Raw genomic sequence first — 22381 nt, 5'->3', positions numbered from 1 at the left:
AGAATGCCCAAAAAGTCGCGGAAAATTTGAACACATCTGACAAGAAATACGGCTCAGTGAGAGACAGTCCATTGCACTGTGCAGACTCCTAAATAGTAATACTACTCTAAGGTAACAAAAGTAATGGGATAGCGGTATGTACATATACAAATTGCGGTAGTATCTCGTACACAAGGTCTAAAAGGGCAGCGCACTAAAAAGAGCTGTCATTTGTACTGAGTTGTTGAAAAAGTGTCCAACGTGTTTACTGCCGCACAACGGCTACTTGGAGACCATTTGCAGTCAATCATGGACTTCACGTTATGGATGACAGTGCACCATGTCACCGGCCACAATCGTTCACGGTTGGTTTGAAGAATGTGATGGACAGTTCGAGCGAATGATTTGGCCACTCAGATTGCCCGACATTAATCCAATCGAAAATTCATGGGACATAATGGAGATATCGGTTTGTGCACCAAATCTATTATAACCGAGCCATGGAAAAATTGTTACATTAACCATTTCCTCTGTTGGTCGATTGCTGAGAGAGACTTATGGAAGACTTGAGTAGGCTTCCAAGGCTGAAAGATGATTCGGAGCGTCGAGTATATGGACCGTGAATTGATACGTGTTTGCAGCAGTCGAAATCCTGTAATATGGCCGCGAAAAATGGAGGAAACCCTCATATTTGCGTTCAGTCCTGAAGGAATGATGTCGGTAAGACCGACCACACCCCACCTCACGCCAGCAGTGTGGAAAGAAATTCCAGGCTGGTCTAAGGATGGGAGTAACTGATGTTCCTTTTGAAAGAAATTTGATCTCAGTATCTGTTATGTTCTACTTTTGTCTTTTTCCAAAATTCATTTTATATTTCCTTCTTTCAGAAGTTGGCTTCCTAGGTATGCAAGAGAAATGGTGAAAGCTCCAAGCAGAACATTAACGCCAGATCAAGGAACCTTCTAGATGATAAAGAAACCTGTACAAATTAACCGTAGCAAAGGAGAAGAAATATACACTTACAGCTCCCACCAGTGATTTATCAGTGAAGCAGCCATAGTAACTCATTCGTAAAACAGTGAAATGGTATTGCAAGTCGTGTGAGAAAGATGGAATGGAAGAAAAAACCATACAAATGAAATGCAAAATGTGGATTCATCCAAATGAGCAGAAAAGTGGATGTGAGTGAAAAGTTCCATTGCAATTACTCCATATTGTGATGTAAGCCTCCATTTTGTGATCTATGAAATAAAATATTGAACATTTTCTTAAACTTAGACTAGTACGTATTGTTAAGCTTAGAGATACAGTTTAAAGGTGGTATAACTTATTTACTCACTATTACAAGTTAGGAAACCACATTCCTAATTTTTACTCCTTGCATATGTTAAGACAATTAACTGTAGTGTGCCTCTTCCTCTCAGAATTTTGATTGCTAGGATCAGATACTAAAAAAAAAAAAAAAAAAAAATCCTCCTATTGTGATCGGCATTATTTACTTATTTTGTTAACTTACTGTTGGGCTAGAACAAAATTTCAAAAGTGGTACCATTTAGGCTTCTCTCATCTACCTCGTTTGCTATTTATCCTAGTTAGCAAAAAATTTAGCTTCTCAGTAAACAAGACTTATTCTAAATTGTGACTATGAAAGTTTTATTTCGACCAGCGTCAATTTTAAAAAACAAAGTCGAAGAACAACGAACTGCTGTCCACGCAGTTCCGAACTGTATTAGAAGAAACAGGTGTTAATAAACAGAAGTCACATAAAATATTTAGTCACTTCTCTACGACATCTCTGAAGTTGGGAAATAACTAATAATATAGAAATAAGATGTCCAATAGGGTACTTAGGGAATTGTGGGAGATTAGTAGAAGTAGTACGAATGATGAAAAAGCCGTGTGAATATATGGCTGGCGGTGAATGCGTAAGACGGGACGTATTCAGAATGAAGGCAGCAAAATAACTCATGACGGAAAGATCAAGGAGGGCATAAAAAGCACGCTAACACAAGAAAAGCGGACATTCCCGGCCAAGAGGAGTCTAGTAGCATCAAACATTGGCTTTAATTTGAGGGAAAAATTTCTGAGAACGAACGTTAAGAGCACAGCATATATGGCAGTGAAACATGGACTGGGGTAAACCGGAAGTGAACCAGAACTCTGGTAACAGGGTGAACCGTGAGTTTTACAACTTATATCATAGACATGACAAGATGTAACAGAAAACATTCTATTTCCTTGCAGCTGTAGAAATCTTAACGTTTACATGTACAAGAACTCAAACACAGTTGAAGAACGAAAATTTATACACTATTCGGAAGTACGAGGAACAATCTTAGTTGTTATATTGATAATGAGAACAGTGATAGGACAAAAATGAGAGCAGGAGTAATTTGTGTCCATCAACTCCATCCCTCTGTTAGATGAGAGCCTTAGAATAGACTTTCCTTTAGTACCTATTTCTACCTGCAGGTTTAGTCCTGACAATTTTTTAGAGTTAGAATGTGTTACTCATATTCGCTACTAAGTACTACCTAACGTATTATAGGTTTTTGTGTACATGTTTGAATTCCAAGGCATTGATGCATTAATCTTCCTCATTAAAAAAAAGCGATAATTACAAATTATAGTACAGTACACTACTTAAAGACACAGTTTGTCATACTTCTGTTATTAAGTTCCTGTGAACTTCTAGTGTACGTGACTTTTTTTTTAGTCTTCTGAATGGTTTGATGCCGCGTGCCTCGAATTTCTCTAATGTGCCAACCTTCCCATCTCAGAGTAGCACTTACTATCTACGTCCTCAGGTATTTGCTGGATGTATCCCATATTCTGTTTTCCTCTACGGTTTTTACCCTCTGCAGCTCCCTCTAGTACCATGGAAGTTACGATCTCTTATCACATGTCCTATCAAACTGTCCCTTCTTCTTGCCAACGTTTTCCTTATATTCCTTTCCTCGTCGATTATGCGGAAAACCTTACCATTCCTTACCGTACCAGTACACCTAATTTTCATCACTCTTCTGTACACTACTTGTCAAACAAGCTATGACCAATGACGTGAGTCGCTTAGATCAAACTACGATTGTTGTAATAATCTTGAAAAGATGAATACGTTTACTGAAACAGAATGCACTTTATATCAGGTGCTATTTATGTAGAAATCGATTGAGTTATTGCCAGTATTCATTTGTCCTGAAAGGCACAAATGTCAGTATGTGTTTAGGCATATATGCGTTCAGAAACATCAGCTCACAACTATTATTATAAGAATTTGGATCGTTTCTTTTGAAATATCGGTGATATTAAATTTAATTCACGTGTGACACTCGAGTTATCCAACAGACTTTTCCATGAAATACTTGGTTTTGAGGAAGAAATGTCGGCGAGATGCAAGTACAGGCGGCAGGACGCACGTTATTCCAGGGCCCGCGTCGTTGTTCCCATCGAGCAAAGTCTGTAACACTCCAAGTGTAAGTAATGAAGATGAATGAATTAATAATTTTACGGTTAGAAAGTCAGTCGCAGTCTGATGAGAGTGTATTTCTGTGCAAAAACAAGCTCCTCGTTGTTTACCAGGCCAGTGTTATCACAATCAATACACTCGCAATTCATTTCTGATCGTTGCCTCGAGTAAACAGTGAAGCCCCTAAATAAAAATTACTGGAGGATTGTAGACTCATGTTGCTGCTCAGTGTGAACAAAACATCTGTTTAAACTTTGTAAATGTTCACTATGAAATAACATCACTTCTTGGTTTGATTCAGTAACGCAAGAAGCATAAAAGGTACATTTGTCCTGTCTCCAGTCAACTGAAGCACTTGTGACGCAGTTCATCATTGACGAAGTACAGCGTGGTTATAAAGAAACTTTTACTACTTGAGAGGCTCCCCATGGAAAACTAATGACGGCAGGACGAAGAAATTTTGTGGAAACATTTTTAAGGTCATGCGAAACTGAACTAACGAAACCACCATTTTAATTTGAACATGAGTGGGTGACATTTGTTAGTTGCATACCATGTTTACGTTCCAAGCTACAATGTTTTGCTCAGGGTGACGGCCATCTGCATCAGTGACAGCGTGGAACCACACTACAGACACCATTTCACAACTGTTCGCAGCACTTTTCGAGCGGTGACCATGAATTGTACAGTTGTCGTGACACAGCTCGTGGACTGCTTGAAGATCGCATATTGCGTCCAGCTTTCTCAGTCATGCCAACAGTAAATTCTACAACAATTTGTGGCGCAATTGGCGGTCCGTTTCAATCAGGAATAATTCTCAAATCGCCAGATAATTTGTTCTTGTAAATCATGTTCTTCAATCCCGGTAGGAAACAGGACCTCTCCGTATTCCTTTGCCCCATCGAAACTCGCGAAGAGCGGCAACACATTGCTGTTGTTTTGATAAACAACTTTACGAGTAAAGCACTGCTCACCTTGTCCAGACTTAAGTTGACAGCCTGAAACTGTAATACACATTGATGCTTGTATTTCAGACTTACGCCACTGCACCAGTACCAGCCCCTAACGGCATATCATAACATTAGCACTACTAGCAATGCAAATTCTGCAGTGCACATCATTCCTATAAAGTTGAGTACCCATACGTCTGAATTTAATTGTAATCACCCTGTTTATTAAACGTTATCAACTAGATCTACACTGATAAACCAAAACATTGTGACCCCATCCACCGACACATTGGATGCCGCTTGGTGGTATTGCGGGGACGGGACGCGATAACAAACGTGTGTAAGCGGAGCAGACACGGCCGGGGGACCAGCCAAGTGAAGATATTGGTTGCAAACAGGGAAATCCATTGAGATTAGTGACTTTGCCAAAGGGCAGGTTATTATTACGTAGAGTCTGTAAACTAGTATCTCCAAAACGACGAAGTAAGTGGAATGTTCTTGCGGTAATATCGTGAACATCGACGGAAAGAGGTAGAAGGAAAGTGAAACTACAACTAGGCGCCAAATGCCTGGACGTGCATGACTCTTGGGCTTCGGAGGCTTGTCTGCTATGTAAGGTAGGGTAGATGGCGATCTGTGGCATCTCTGCCGAAAGGCCACAATGCTGGAGCATGCGCAATTGTTTCGGTGCACGCCGTTAATCGTACATCGTTGAACGTGGAGCTCTGCAGCAGACCACCTCTTCTTGTTCACATGTGGACCCAACGACATCGTCAATTACGATTGCAGTGGACACGGGACCGTCGTGATTAAACAATCGATCAACGGAAGTGTTTTGGCTCTTCGCGTGAAGCATATTTTTGCAACGTTAGGTCGATCTTCGTCTCCACAAACGCCGTCATCAAGGTGAACGGCCGCTCGAAATGTGCATCAGACTACGGACGCTGACTGATGGGAGCAGTCTCCTGCGCTTGCGTTGGACCTGTGGTTGGACCTGTGGTTCGACCCATGGTGGTAATCCAAGATACACTGACAGTTGTGAACCACCTGCATCCCTTCGTGCTTGAGGTCTTTCCAGACGTTGATGTCATCTTTCAGCACTATCACTGCCCGCGTCTGGGAACCAGAACTGTGCTACAGAGGCTTGGGAAGCATCATAGCGAACTCAAGTTGATGTCTCGGCGACCAAAGTCGCCTGCTCCCATTGAATCCATATGAGCAGCTCTCGAGCACCATCATTACATACACGAATCAGTTGCTCGATACTTTCACTAGTTACGTGACCTGTGCGTAGACATCTAATGCCACATACCTCCACCAACTTACCAGCAAACTGTCGCATCCCTGATACGCATAATCAGTGATGTATTTCGTTCCAAAGACGGACAAACAAGCTATTAAGCAGGTGGTGTGTGTGTGTGTGTGTGTGTGTGTGTGTGTGTGTGTGTGAATTCCTACGGGACCCAACTGCTGAGGTCATCGGTTCTAACGTAAACTAACTTAAGCTAAGAACAACACACGCATTCATGCCCGAGGGAGTACACGAACAGCCGGCGGGAGGGCCTGCGCAATCCGTGGCATGCCTCCTCAAACCGCGTGACCACTCCGCGCGGCCTAAGCAAGTGGTCATACTCTTTTGGCTGATCAGTGTAAATATAAGGAATATTAATGTGAAAAGCAATAATGTTTTGGTGAAATAAAGAGGAACTCTTACAAACTTAAATTGAGTGTTTAATGGCACCGTGATTTACTTAATATGTCAAGATGGGGTGAAAATACTAGAAAAAACTATGAGGTAACTCACTAACGTAAATGTCATGTCACTGAAGATAAACCTCCCAATGAGAGACTGAGTTGAACGAGAAATAATGGTCAACAGTTAGACAGTGAATAATTCGGATGTATTTCCCCATATAATTGGTTTCAGTATAAACATCCAGGAGTATACAGCCCAGAGTATACAGTCACTTGGAAAACTGCTCTACTTGGTACACAAGACACATTGATGAGACGGAACAGTATGACTACCTGCTTACTGTCCTGCAATGCAACGAGGATTCTGCGTGTAATGGACTCGAGAAGTCCTTGGTAGGTGTCCCGATGTTTATGTACAGGTCACACATTTACCCGAAATTACGGGCTAGTAGGGAAAATAGGAGGAGCTCTATGAATATGAAGAGCTCAGATGGTAAGCCAGTACCAAGTAATAACTAGAAATCTTAAAAGTGCAGGGAATATATACAAGGAGTAAGCAAGGGAAACGCTGGCACCCGATAATGTTCCAGATGTCCCATCGGGTTGAGATAATACTAATCTGGTTGCTAAGATATCAACGTGAGTTAACTATTCTTGCTCATAAAACCATTGTAGCACAATTATGGCCTTGTGACAAAACATTCATCGTCTTGGAAAAGTATGGTTGTCGGGGAAGTCACCAAGCACGGAACGATTCATTTGATGGTCGTTAGTATTCATACAGTCCACAGCTGTAGACGGGTGACATGGAAACCCAGATGAATGTCCCACGTAGCATAATACTGGCCCCACCGGCCTGCGTCCGTGGCCCTGTGTATGTTTCGAACAGGTGTTCGCCTGGGTGTCGTAGAATCAGACACGACCAACGATCTGGTGTAACAAGAAACGTTTCCATTGGTGTATCTTTCCATTGATACACGGCCCAAATTCGATAATACAGTGTCCATTGAAATCTTAACTGACGGTGTCGTTGTGATAAGTGAGAAAAGGTGTTTGCTGCGGAGCACCGTGTTCACCTACGTGCCCTGATCGGTACGCGCCGAAACACTTTGGCCTGCACTAGCATTGAGCTCTGTCGTCAGATATGCCACAGATTGACGCCTAATAAGATTTGCAGAGTTGACCAGCCTCCGACCACCAAGTCCTATGACAAAGCGTAGACGTCGAACACCTTGTCGTCTTTACGTGATTTCCAACCACTTTCTATAGATCTTCGAGACAGTAGCGCAGAACAGCCTGTCCGCTTTGCCGTTTTCGGGATGCTCGTTCCGAGGTGCAGTCTTTGTTAAAATCGCTTCCCCTTCTGCGGGTCGCGTCATGCTACAGGGACTCGCCATTTGCGTCTGCTCCGTTTGTAAACTTTACTTTCCGCATCACATTCCCTCAACAGTAACATGAGGTATTCAGCCTCAGTGTAGGTACTGGCCATACAGGTATGGCTCATAATTGTATGTGAGCGAGGTGTAATATACTCAGACATCAATATGAATAATAATTCAACTACAGTCGATTAGTAGTGGAAAGCATCAGGACCAGATCAGGGTTTGTAGTATTCTATAAAGATTATGCGAAAGAACTTCCTCCCCTTGTAGTAGATTATCATAGGTCGCTGATCAACGAAAATCTCCTCTATAAAGATGAACATGGATTTCGCAAACAGAGATCTTGCGAGACTCAGCTCGCTCTGTTCTTCCATAAGATCGGTAACACCTTAGACAAAGGCGATTAATTTGATGCCGTGTTCCATGTCTTCAGGAACACAACTGACACCGACCCTCACTTCCGTATACTGAAAATATAATACAAGCTTACCCAGTGTTGGACCAAATCTGTGACTACATTCAAGACTTCCTTGTAGATAGAACTCAACACGTCGCCCTTAAAGAAACAAAATCGACAGATGTAATTATAATTTTCCGAGTGCACCAAAGAAGTATGATAGGACCACTACTGTTTACAGCGTATTTAAATGATTAGTAGCAATCTTTGGAAGCGCTTTATTATTCTTTGCAAATGCGACTGTAGCAAGGTCAGAGGACAATATCGATATGCAGAATAACCTGCAGATGATTAATCAATGGTACAGGTTATGTCAGTTGACCTTGAACGTAAATAAATGTAACACATTGCGCATACATGGAAAAGGAACTCCACTACTGCACAACTAGACTATTGAAGACAAATTCCTGGAAACAATATCTGTCGTAAGAATTTTGGAATAACTATTCAGAGCGACCTTAAGTGGAATCACATAAAGCAAACAGTAAGAAAAGAGACTGAGATTTATAGGCAAGATCTAAAAGAAATATAACTTATCCACGAAGGAAATGGCATACAAGGCTCTTGTTCGACCAATTATTGAGTACTGTTCTTCCATCTGGGATCCGTACTATGAAGGACTAATAGAAGAAATAGTGAAGATCCAACGAAGAACGACGTTTCGTCGAAGGATCGTTTAGTCGACGCGAGAGCGTTACCGAGATGCCCAGCAAACTCCAGTCGCAGACGCTACAAGAGAGGCGTTGTGCATCACGGAGAGGTTTACTCTTGAAATTTCGAGAGAGCACTTTCCGGAAAGAGTGTTACAACAGATTACTTCCTCCCCCACACATCTTGCGAAATGATGACAATCAGAAAATGTGAGAAATTAGAGCCAGTACAGAGGTTGACTGACAGCATTCTTCCGCGCCCATTGCTGAGCAGAAAAGGGGAAGGGAATATTGAGTGGAACCAGAACTACCATCCCCCAAACATCATCAAGTGGCTTTTGGAGTCTGATGCAGATGTGGATAATTCCAGTATTAAGGAAGGCAGATGCTGCAAAGTGTAAATATTACCGATTTATCAGATTAGTAAGTTATGCTTCCATAAACACACAATTATTTACAGAAAAATGGAATACAAAAAAAAAAAATGGCCGAAGACGACCTCGGGAAGTCCGGGGTTTTGGATGAACGTAGAAAACGAGTGACAAAAATAATAACGCTACGATATGTGTTAGAAGGTAAGTTTAAGAAACGCAAACCCACGTTTATAGCATTTCTATATTTAGAGCAACCTTTTGACGATGGTGACTGGAGTATATTCTTCGTAATTCAGAAGGTAGCAGGGATAAAATACAAGCGTCGAAAATTTGTTTACGCGTTCCATAGAAACCAGGCTGCCATTATAAGAGTCGAAGATCTGGTTGAGAAGTGAGTGACACAGATTTAAGTCCTATTCACTTTATTAATCCTACTGTTCATTTAGCGAGCAGTAAAGAAAACTTGACATATTTATAGAAGGAATGCAGCATGAACAAATAAAGACATTGAGGTTTGTTGACGATATTGTCATCTTGAGACGCGGTAAAGAAGAGCAGTTGGATGGAAATAAAAGTTGTAATTAGATGAGCAACAACAAAAGTAATACTCGGGTAATGGAATATAGTCGAACCAAATATACGATGGATTTAAACTAAGAAATGAGAAACTAAATTACTGTGAGTTTTCCTATTTCCAGGCAGATGGTGGCGAAAATAGAGAGGAAGTAAAATGTAATCAGGCAATGGAAATTCGGACAAGAAGACATCAGAAGATTTGGGAATGTGCTGTTAGGACACATTCTGAGATCTTTAAAAACAGATTGAAATGAATGTTCGTTGTTGTATTTGTGCAGAATCGACGAGACTTGCATCGAAGAGAGTAGCGTGGAGAGTTCAATCACACCAATCATCCGACAGAAGACGTTAACAGCAACACATAGGAGTCCCCATCTGTTTTCCATCAAGTGCATCAGAATTAATTCCAATATAGTAGATAGGCAGAGTAGATTTAAGTACCCAAAACGAACAAAGACAGATGCAAAAGCTAAGGCACTACTAAATCTGTATGAGTAGTGTGAAAAATTGATGGGTTACTATACTGAAAATTAAAATAAATAACGGTTTTAATTTGGCGACAATTTTTACAGTGAGTACAATTTGTTAATAATACTGTCAAATGAAGTAATGAAAACGCTATTAATTTTTAAATTATTTGTTAGGAAGACTTGTCCCCAAATAATTTGATATGCCGGTGCATGGAGGCGGTATCCTACTTTTCAGCGCTAAATAAATTTGGCGCATAGAGTGGAAGATTAGCAACGTCGGGGTAAAGATCTAGTGATAGCAGATAGTGTCAGGGGTGTCACAAGCACTGAAGACAAAGTCGGTATGATAGTTGGTAAGACAGCTGACATCAAAGGGGCATATTTTGTAAGTTAGAGTCACGTTACAGGCAGACAGTATTTAAAGAAATCAGAGCAGTACAAGACCATAATACCTGTAATAGCTCCCCGAAAAATAAATTTAATTTGTTTCAATAGAACATTGGAAGATTGAAAAACAAGACAGATGAGCTTATTGTGCGCCCAGAGATGTGGAAGATTCTGAGTGGATAGATGTTCTTTGCCTCTCTGAACAACACGTAACTACAGGGACGGAGAAGTTAAATTTCAAGGATTATAGACTTGCATCATTCTCGTGCAGACTTAAAATGGAAAAAGGAACAGTTTCAACATATGTAAAAGTTGGATGTAAAGTCAAAAGTAAGGAAACAAAATTTTTTTGTGTTGATCAGAACTTAGAAACATAAGTTTGTGAGTTGTTACTGTAGAATACTTCTCTAGTAACTGTAACACTCTAAAGATATCGTATAGGAAACTTTCAGCTATTTACGAGAAATTTTGATGCATTATTGAGCTTCATGTCACGTAGAAGGAAACAGTATATTGTGGATATTTCACTGCATATTTCTTAAATATATTGATGGAAAAATGAATTAGAATTAGTGTTTGGGTGTTTCAATCTAATTTAGTAGTCAATTTCACAGCTCGTATGCAGCAAAATAGTAGGACACTGATTCGTAACGTTTTCATAGACAGTGCTCAAGTGAAACAATTAATGTGTACGCAATCTGATCATAATGCACAATTAATAAAAATGCACAGCGTGTCACGTTACATCCTTGAGACAAGTCCATACAAACCAGTGAGGCTTCTTAATGAGAACCGGATACACTGTTTTAAGAGTAAGCTAAGAGGAATGGTATGGGAGGACGTATATGTAGAAACAGGTGCTTGTATCAATTACAGTTTATTCGAGACTGAAGTTCTGTCAAGATTTGAAAGTTATCCAAAAGATTCATTAAAAGTTTAGTAAGCTACAGATAACTAAGGGAATTAAAATATCGTGTAAGAGGAAGAGGGAAGTTTATGTAAAGGCCAGAGTAAGCCAAGATCCGACATTACCTGCATATTACCAAAAGTACTGTAGTATTTTAAGGAAAGCCATTAAAATGTCCAGAAGTGTGCTCGTTCTGACAGAAATAAATAATGCATATAATAAGATTAAAACTACATGGGACATTGTCAAATGGGGGACAGGACAGCTAGTAAGTTACAAGATTCCATAACCATTAAACTAAATGACAATTTTGTGACTGACAGTTCACAAGTTGGAGGTACTTTTAATACTCACTTTCTAAACGTAATAACAAATATAGGATTAAATGGTTCAGATGAAGAATCAAGAGACTATATTAAAAATGCCACTCCACGAAACATTAAGCAACTAGAAGTAGCACCAACATCATTCACTGAAATTAATATAACTGTAGAAATACTTTAGAAATCTCTTGTGGGGTTGGTGGTATTTCAAACAAATTCCTGAAAAATTCTTACCATTTAATAAGTAATGTCCTTCGTGATATAAGCAATGCATCACTAGCACAAGTAATTTTTCAAGACAGGCGAAAGTATGCAATTATTAAGCCATTTCATAAGAAAGGAGACAAGACAAACTTAAATAGGTATCGTCCAGTTTCCTTACTGATATCCTTCTCGAAAATACGTATTTGAAAAAGCAGTCTCACACTTAAGTGGAAATAAGTTTCTTAGCGTACCACAGTTTGGATTGCAGATAGGTACAAGCCTTAAATAATAATATATCTCTTGTTGATATTTTGTGTGATTTCTCCAAGTTCTTCGAATGTGTAGATCATGATTCTCTCGTAGAAAAACACAAGTTTTATGGAATTGGTAGCTTTACAAACAGCTGGTTTGAATAATACTTGACAAACGGAATGCAAAATAATTCAGACAATGTCAGAAGGGTAGGAAATTTTAGTGACTAGGCTAAAAATCACAAAGAGAGTCCCATAGTCTTCAATGTTGGGTCCACTCATGTTCCTTATACACGTGAATGATCTTCCACTGAATACTCAACAAAAAACATTGGTACATTTTGCTGACGATACTAGTTTTATAATAAATTCCGCCAGAGAGAAAGCAACAGAAGAGTAAGTAAATAGTATTTTTTAAAGAATGGGCTCTTCCCAAATTTTGAAGAAAACACATTAAATTCACTTTTGTACAAGTATAGACATACCAACAACCGACGTAGAACATGAACAGGAGTCAGTAAGTAGGGCAGAATGCTTCAGTTGTTTGTGTGTACATATTGATGAAAACTTGAACTGGAAGAAGCATATTACTGAAATTCTTTAAGCTTAACTACTTTTTCTCTTCGTATAATTGCTAATCTAGGAAATAAACTTAGCAGCCTCCTGACGTATTTTACATATTTACACTCAATAATGTCGTACGAAATAATTTTTTCTAGATAACCTCTTGTATTTTATGGACGCAATTCTAAGTAAAAACTGGCAGCCAGTACATTTAAAAAATCTTGGTTTTCAGTGTAGATGTATGACTAGGAATAAAATGATAATTTGTTATAATTGAAAGAAAACAGCACTCGGTCACTATTTTTGACGAATTAACCGGGTTTCGAAAGTGCTAGGAGTGTCTTCCTCAGAATTTAAATCAAAGAAAGGTCTATAACACGGTCACAGAATTATGACTAAAAACGTATGATACAGTGTATAAATACAGAATCATAGTGAAAGATTGGCAGTACTTATATGTCATTTATAAAATAATAAATATGCCAAAAGGGCATTAGACACAAAGAAATTTAAGATAAAAAATTGTGGTGGAGAGCCACTAAGGGCAGCTCGTTACTTGCGTGGTTACAGATTGCAGCCTTTGGAACATGTAACTAACTAACCATTTAGAAGACAGTATTACACGCCAGTTCTACTTGTTAAGAAAGGGAGGTCGGATGGAGTCGTACTTATACCCTGTATCATACGTTTTTAGTCATAATTTTGTGACCATGTCATAGACCTTTCTGTGTTTTAAATTCTGAGGAAGACACTCCTAGCAGTTTCGAAACCCGGTTAATTCGTTAAAAATAGTGACCGTGGACTGTTTTCTTTCAATTATACCTATTCACGGTCTCGGAACGTGCAGCCATGTTCAAAATTTTGTGATGATTTGTCCATTAATGTTAACACTACTCATGGTAATTTCTCTTAAACTAACTCGTTCCACATCATTCCCATAAAACAATCGTTCAAATAACATTAGGAACATGTAACTAACTAACCATTTGGAAGACAGTATTCGACGCCAGTTCTACTTGTTAAGAAAGGTAAGTCGGATGGAGTCGTAACACCTATTGGGCAGTATGGGCATTTAGTACTACTCTTTACCTACTCACACAATGCATAAATAATTTAATCCTGTCGTACACTGACTGGTCAGTGCATTTCGTGCTAATCTCATCTGTTAGTCTTTACACCCTGGAAGATGAAAATTGAACTCATAATTAATTTACTCGAGACGTTCTGTAACACATATTCACTTAATTTTAAAGAGATTACTCTTTGAATCTCCCCCCCCCCCCCCCCCCCCCCCATGAACCAAGGACCTTGCCGTTGGTGGGGAGGCAGCAGCCTTTTCAGTAGTTGCAAGGGCAACAGTCTGGATGATTGACTGATCTAGCCTTGTAACACTAACCAAAACGGCCTTGCTGTGCTGGTACTGCGAACGGCTGAAAGCCAGGGGAAACTACAGCCGTAATTTTTCCCGAGGGCATGCAGCTTTACTGTATGATTAAATGATGATGGCGTCCTCTTGGGTAAAATATTCCGGAGGTAAAATAGTCCACCATTCGGATCTCCGGGCGGGGACTACTCAAGACGATGTCGTTATCAGGAGAAAGAAAACTGGCGCTCTACGGATCGGAGCGTGGAATGTCAGATCCCTTAATCGGGCAGGTAGGTTCGAAAATTTATAAAGGGAAATGGATAGGTTAAAGTTAAATATAGTGGGAATTAGTGAAGTTCGGCGGCAGAAGGAACAAGACTTCTGGTCAGGTGACTACAGCGTTATATACACAAAATCAAATAGGGGTAACGCAGGAGTAGGTTTAATAATGAATAGGAAAATAGGAATGCGGGTAAGCTACTACAAACAGCATAGTGAACGCATTATTGTGGCAAAGATGGATACGAAGCCCACGCCCACTACAGTAGTACAAGTTTATATGCCAAATAGCTCTGCAGATGACGAAGAAATTAAAGAAATGAATGATGAAATAAAAAAAAATTATTCAGATAGTGAAGGGTGACGAAAATTTAATAGTCATGGGTGACTGGAATTCGGTAATAGGAAAAGGGAGAGAAGGAAACGTAGTAGGTGAATATGGATTGGGGCTAAGAAATGAAAGGTGAACCCGCCTGGTAGAATTTTGCACAGAGCACAACTTAATCATAGCTAACACTTGGTTCAAGAATCATAAAAGAAGGCTTTATACATGGAAGAAGCCTGGAGATACTGACAGGTTTCAGATAGATTATATAATAGTAAGACAGAGATGTAAGGACCAGGTTTTAAATTGTAAGACATTTCCGGGGGTAGATGTGGACTCTGACCACAATCTATTGGTTACGATCTGTAGGTTAAAACTGAGGAAACTGTAAAAAGGTGGGAATTTAAGGAGATGAGACTTGGATAAATTGAAAGAACCAGAGGTTGTACAGAGTTTCAGGGAGAGCATAAGGGAACAATTGACAGGAATAGGGAAAAGAAATACAGTAGAAGAAGAATGGGTAGCTCTGAGGGATGAAGTAGTGAAGGCAGCAAAGGATCAAGTAGGTAAAAAGACGAGGGCTAGTAGAAATCTTTGGGTAACAGAAGAAATATTGAATTTAATTGATGAAAGAAAAAAATATAAAAATCAGTAAATGAAGCAGGCAAGAAAGAATACAAACGTCTCAAAAATGAGATCGACAGGAAATGCAAAATGGCTAAGCCAGGATGGCTAGAGGACAAATGTAAGGATATAGAGACTTATCTCACTAGGGGTAAGGTAGATACTGCCTACAGGAAAATTAAAGAGACCTTTGGAGTAAAGAGAACCACTTGCATGAATATCAAGAGCTCAGATGGAAACCCATTTCTAAGCAAAGAAGGGAAAGCAGAAAGGTGGAAGGAGTATATAGAGGGTCTATACAAGGGCGATGTACTTGAGGACAATATTATGGAAATGGAAGAGCATGAAGATGAAGATGAAATGGGAGATACGATACTACGTGAAGAGTTTGACAGAGCACTGAAAGACCTGAGTCGAAACAAGGCCCCCGGAGTAGACAACATTCGATTAGAACTACTGACGGCCTTGGGAGAGCCAGTCCTGACAAAACTCTACCACCTGGTGAGCAAGACGTATGAAACAGGCGAAATACCCTCAGACTTCAACAAGGATATAACAATTCCAATCCCAAAGAAAGCAGGTGTTGACAGATGTGAAAATTACCGAATTATCAGTTTAATAAGTCACAGCTGCAAAATACTAACGCGAATTCTTTACAGACGAATGGAAAAACTGGTAGAAGCCGACCTCGGGGAAGATCAGTTTGGATTCCGTAGAAATGTTGGAACACTTGAGGCAATACTGACTCTACGACTTATCTTAGAAGCTAGATTAAGGAAGGGCAAACCTACGTTTCTAGCATTTGTAGACTTACAGAAAGATTTTGACAATGTTGACTGGAATACTCTCTTTCAAATTCTGAAGGGGGCAGGGGTAAAATACAGGGAGCGAAAGGCTATTTAGAATTTGTACGGAAACCAGATGGCAGTGATAAGAGTCGAGGGACATGAAAGGAAAGCAGTGGTTGGGAAGGGAGTGAGACAGGGTTGTAGTCTCTCCCCGATGTTATTCAATCTCTATATTGAGCAAGCAGTGAAGGAAACGAAAGAAAAATTCGGAGTAGGTATTAAAATTCATGGAGAAGAAATAAAAACTTTGAGGTTTGCCGATGACATTGTAATTGTGTCAGAGACAGCAAAGGACTTGGAAGAACAGTTGAACGGAATGGATAGTCTCTTGAAAGGAGGATATAAGATGAACATCAACAAAAGCAAAACGAGGATAATGGAATGTAGTCGAATTAAGTCGGGTGATGCTGAGGGAATTAAATAGCAAATGAGACACTTAAAGTAGTAAAAGAGTTTTGCTATTTGGGAAGCAAAATAACTGATGACGGTCGAAGTAGAGAGGATATAAAATGTAGACTGGCAATGGCAAGGAAAGCGTTTCTGAAGAAGAGAAATTTGTTAACACCGAGTACAGATTAAAGTGTCAGGATGTCATTTTTGAAAGTATTTGTATGGAGTGTAGCCATGTATGGAAGTGAAACATGGACGATAAATAGTTTGGATAAGAAGAGAATACAAGTTTTTGAAATGTGGTGCTACAGAAGAATGCTGAAGATTAGATGGGTAGATCACATAATTAATGAGGAAGTATTGAATAGGATTGGGGAGAAGAGAAGTTTGTGGCACAACTTGACTAGAAGAAGGGATCGGTTGGTAGGACATGTTCTGAGGCATCAAGGGATCACCAATTTAGTATTGGAGGGCAGCGTGGAGGGTAAAAATCGTAGAGGGAGACCACGAAATGAATACACTAAGCAGATTCAGAAGGATGTAGGTTGCGGTAGGTACTGGGAGATGAAGAATCTTGCACAGGATAGAGTAGCATGGAGAGCTGCATCAAACCAGTCTCAGGACTGAAGACCACAACAACAACAACAGCTCTTTGAATACGAGAAGTCTCAGGTTGTGTTTGTGTTGAAGTATACAGGGTGAATCAGAACGCCATCGACATACTTTCATAAGTTGTTCAGGGATACATCATCAATTTTTTTGTATAGGGTATCCACGTTCTCCGGCGGCTCGTAACAGAGATACTGAATTGCGTTTGGTTTCGTGCCACAGTTAGCTTTGTAACTGTATTGCACTGCAAACAGTGCACAACATGCAAGTGTCGCAGTATGCACTGTGTGTCTTATTTCCATTCGATTACGTTATCTGCTGTTAACACCAGTAGGACCAATTTTTGCCTTAAAGCTTCCATTCAGTCCTGTTCGGTTATGTCTTGGGTCTGTTTTTTCGTTAACTGAGATGCACTGCTGTGTGGATAGGTTTATTGATGAAGAGTTGGCCGATATGCATCTTGTGCGTGGTTTCACTGAATGTAGCGTAAGAGCGGCACGATGAAGCTATGTTCAGCCGTTGGCGCAGCGACGGCAAACCCGTCACAGTACAATGTTCCGTCTGAGGATTATTACGTTGGTATTGCATATTACATTCCTCTTCACTATTCTGAAGGTATTTTCACAAAACCAAGTGCGACTGCAGTAACAAACCGCACAAACTACTGTCACATTATTACTCACTTAGGAGCCACTGAAGTCCGTGGGTCCATGACGCCAAAATACTCAGAATGTATCGCAGAAAAACCTCTGAATGTTTGTCGGTGGGGCTCTGGATCAACCTGTACAAGTAGAAATCTTGCGTGCCACGCTTGACTACTCACCGAATAACAGAAAGATGGTCGCAAGCATCTCCACGTCGACGCGCGACACACTTCCACGAGCGATGCAGTCAGGCGAAAGCTGAACTGACCAGCTCTTTGGCAAGCCGCTCCGTATCAGACAGAGGCCGACGTAAACAAATCAGCGCGGCATGCAGATTGAGGATTGGAGGTCGTGAGGCTCAATTCGGGATAAGACAACAGTTACACTACTCCATGGAAAGCAGAAAGCGGCGATAGAATCTCGATAAAAGGTTGTCACTGTGCACTTACAAACAGTTACTCTCAGTGCCTGAAGGCTATGATAGCCTAGTTTTAACACTATTCTCCTTTTGTGAGCTTTTTCTTTTCTCTCTGTCATATCGTCTCGAAATTGAATTCTGCTTACATTTTGGAGCACAACGCATCACGTTCTGGAATCAAGGTACGGATGTAAGTTTCTTGGCAGAAATTGGTTTAAAACACAGTGCCAGGAATAATCTAGGAGGAGACTGTCGTCAACGGATCTATCCACAACATTTCTGGTCCAGTGTGTGTTCTGAATCATACTTTCTCTAAGTGCTTCCTCTAGGTTTTGACCGTGTGTTAAAATTCATTGGCAGAGCAAAATTTCCGCAACTCAGACTCTTGTGTACTCTGTAGCAGTCTGTCTCAATGCTGTATTTACAGCAATGAATTTCAGCATCACTTTTTTTAATGTTAATGTCTTAATTGTGTAGTTTGGCTGCTCTCAATGCTTTTAGCACATTTCACTTTTCAATCCATTGCATACATAATCTATAATATTGTAGAGGGAAATTTAAGGCGAATACTTCCGCAGACGCGATGCAGAGCACTAAATGTATTACCCTAATTGCATTGCTCTGTTCAGTGTAAGTACTACATAGTGAGCAAGAAACTAATGAGCATGTAAAAACTGTACAAAGGTTAATTTATTCTTTTTTGTATTTGTCATCGTTCGCAATATTGGAAACCACAGTGGAAATCAAAAATGTTATTTTTGCGACATATACACTTGATAAGCCAAAACAATGTGACCACTGCCCACCGCACCGTTGGATGCTTCCTGGTGGCGGAGCGAGACCGTGACACAGCAACAAAAGAATGTAAGTGGGGCAGACATAGACGAGGGATCATCGTAGCGAACATGTTGGCTCTTCGAGTGAATCATATTTTTTGCTACACTGGTTGGTGGTCGTCTCCACAAATGCCGTCATCGAGATGTACGGCGGCTCGAAAAGTCCTGCACGCCACTGATGTTGGGAGCTGTATTATGTTACGGGAAACATTCTCTTGCTCTTCGAGAGGACCTTTGGTCGTAATCGAAGACACGCTGTCACCTGCCAACCATCTGCAATCCTTCATGCTTGATGTCTTCCTCGACGGCGATGTCATCTTTCAACGGCACAATTGTCCACGTTCGAAGCCAGAACCGTGCTACAGTGGTTTGAGGGACGATATACTGAACTCATGTTGATGTCTCGGCGACCAAATTCGCCTGATGTAAATCGTGTGGAACCCATCTGGGTCGCTATCGAGCGCCATCATCACATACGCAAAACAGCGGCCCGTTATTTTCGCAAATTACATGACCAATGCGTAGATACCTAATGCCACATACATCTACAAACCTACCAACAAGCTGTCGTGTACCCGATGCGCATAATCAGTGGCGTATTTCGTTTCAAAGATGGAGAAATAAGCTATTAAGTAGGTAGTCATAATTGTTTGGCTCACCAGTGTAGCTACACCTTCCAGCTACATCTCTGCATAGTCGCAGCTCAGACTTGGACATTTGTCGTTACATGGTACCAAATATTCAATACTCTCGTCATAGTCGCCAGCGTTTCCCTCCAATTCTCTACACTGGTCTGCAGCTCGTCGTCTCTGCCAAAATGCTGTTCACATAGCCAGCGGTTCATGTGAGGGAATCAAGTCCGGGTTGTAAGGTGCGTCATCAAACACTTCTCATCGAAAACGCCAAATCTTTGATGCAGCTTCAGTGTGTGGCAGAGCATTACCATGAAGAAGGACAATGCCTAATGACAATGTTCCTCTTCTCTTGTTCAGATTTGCCGTTCGTAGACGATTTTCTCCGATCCCTTGATACACTCATTGAATTAGATCATCGGTAGACATTTGCTGCAATCCCTGACCACCCGCATCGTGTACGTCTGTGCGTCCTGTTTCAAAGTTCCTGCATCACTGCCTCAATTTTCTGTCACGATGACAGTTAAGTTATGTGGGCTGCATAAAATCAAGGTGAAACCCTCAAAATGAATAAATCAAATGAGAGGACACACTTCGCACTTTGCGGGAGACTCTGTTGTACTGGGTATATTTCCGTGCTCAGTGTGCGCTCAGAACTAAAACGTGCGACGTAATGCGATCTACGAGCATACAGATAACAGTGTGCAACACATCTACGCAAAGCTTCATCGGATTCTTAAGGTGGTTTTAACTTCGTGACCGATAGGACATTAAAAAAAAAATAGACCTCGTGTTTTTTTCTGAAAGTGTGTGTTATTTCCACCATATTACTTGAGGAAATTCACGTAGGTGCTCCAGAATGGAGCTCACGAGCAGAAACTGTGCAACTATCTGAATTTCAGTGTTGTCGTACATTGAGTACTGGAAGGCTGAACGTGCCTTACGTATTGACTGAGAAAATGGAAGTGTGGAGTTACTGAATATTCGTATCAATGCTTGGTATACAAGAAAGATGGGCACCTTCGGGATTCAGGTATGGGATGCCAGAAGCATGCAAAAGCCAAGCCTGCAAATGTCTATTACTTAACAAATGAACGTGAAGCTCTTGCTAGAAACGCGTTTACCATTGCGCAATTAACGGGGCTAAGAAGAAACGTGATGAACGTGGCACTGAAGTATTGCGTATTTTAAATCTCAAATGCACTTCTATTTTGAAGTTTTTTTTTTTTTCAATGCAATTGTGCCAAGCAGTTTTACATGTGAGTAGATTCCGCCAATGAAGTTTCTGGAAAGTCTGCATAACATCTAAATACAGCCATCATAATCATTCACAATATTTTAATTTATAAATGTATTTAAAGATAATAGCAGGTGTAAGTCAGATGATGTCACAACCGTAGAATAGCGTAGATTTTCCACCATTTCATCTACAGGGTGATTATAATGAAGTTTAAAATTTCAAAATGCTGTAGAAATAACACCGCAGGTCAGAGTGACGTCAGATTGCAACGGAATATTATCGGAGACGGGGGAAGACGTATAGCAGAAGAATAGAAGGATGGTGCTGTATATGTCAGAATACGTAAATGAAAACACCTGTCATGCGCACGACACATTGAATTTGGTATAAACACGCCGGCTACACGGCATTTCCTTCTTTTGTGTCTGCGACGTGCCCCTTGACTGCAGGATCGCGCTCTGTTTGTAAAGCTGTATCACCAGAATGATGACTGCGCACATGTTCCGGACACTGAATGGTTTGAAAAAAGGCGTTGGTCCGATGACTGCGAGGGTCTGAAAAATGATTCGCAAAAGCGAAAAGACGGGTTCTTTTGGTGTGCAACCTGGTATAGGGAGGAAACGAATTGATTCGACGTCAGCGGAAGCAGTGGCCACGGCAGTGCAGGGGGAGACGAGTGGTGGTGTGCAAACAGGTAGTGCACGGAGAATTGCCCGAACATTGGATATACCAGTGAGTACGATGCGTAAAACCATATGAAACGTCCTTCTTTGCTATCCATTCCAAATTACCCATGTGCACGGGTTGCTTCCTGTTAACCTGCCAGTAAGAGAGACCCCTCCCTCCTTTGGAATTTTTTGTCTCATGGAAGTGGACAGCGATTGGCCGTGGAAGATTTTGCGGACAGACGAAGCCCACTTTCATCTGACGGGATATGTCAGTACACAGAATTGTCGAATATGGGCTACATAAAATCCAAACGTAGATCAACCAGTACCACTTCATCCTGAGAAGGGTATTGTGTAGAGCTGGTTTTCGGCATCATTTATCATAGGGCCGTATTTTTTCGAAGACAAGTGCTTCCGGTCCTGTTACCTGTACCGTCACTGATAAGCGCCATTAGCGTTTTTTTTTTTTTTTTTTTTTTTTTTTGTGGAATCACGTCATTCCAGCTCTCCTGGGTGTGCGGATGGGACCATTTTTATGCAAGATGGCGCACTTTCGCATATTGAAAATCCACTTAAGCAGCTGCTGAAACGTCATTTCGGAAATGATGGAATTTTTAGCCGCTATTTCCCTACACCTTTGCCGTCCCGATCATCTGACCTTAATCCGTGTGACTTCTGGCTGTGGGGCTATCTGAAAGATGTTGTGTTCAGTGTTACGCTTGCCGACTTAGCTGCACTGAAGGCACGCATTGCGCAACACGTTCTGAACGTGACCTCAGAAACACTTCGATCAGTTGTGGAAATGCTGTTTCTCGATTTCAACTTGTTGCAGCAAACGGTGGACAGCGTACTGAACATGTTTTGCGC

At 40.8% G+C, this 22381-nt stretch overlaps 1 protein-coding gene across 1 annotated transcript in view; it reads right to left on the bottom strand.

Moving 5' to 3' along the window:
* Positions 1-18005, bottom strand: part of LOC126454999 (lachesin-like) — a 1180169-nt gene extending 1162164 nt beyond the window's left edge. The window contains exon 1 of the mRNA XM_050091142.1: positions 17900-18005. Within this exon, the coding sequence (XP_049947099.1) occupies positions 17900-17927 (28 nt within the window). The 5' untranslated portion in view covers positions 17928-18005. The remainder of the gene's footprint in view (positions 1-17899) is intronic.
* Between the last annotated feature and the right edge of the window lie 4376 nt (positions 18006-22381).

The sequence above is a fragment of the Schistocerca serialis genome, chromosome 1 (genome assembly GCF_023864345.2).
Source record: "Schistocerca serialis cubense isolate TAMUIC-IGC-003099 chromosome 1, iqSchSeri2.2, whole genome shotgun sequence".
In the NCBI taxonomy this organism is placed as follows: Eukaryota; Metazoa; Arthropoda; class Insecta; order Orthoptera; family Acrididae; genus Schistocerca; species Schistocerca serialis.
This window is presented reverse-complemented; position numbering and strand designations above follow the sequence as displayed.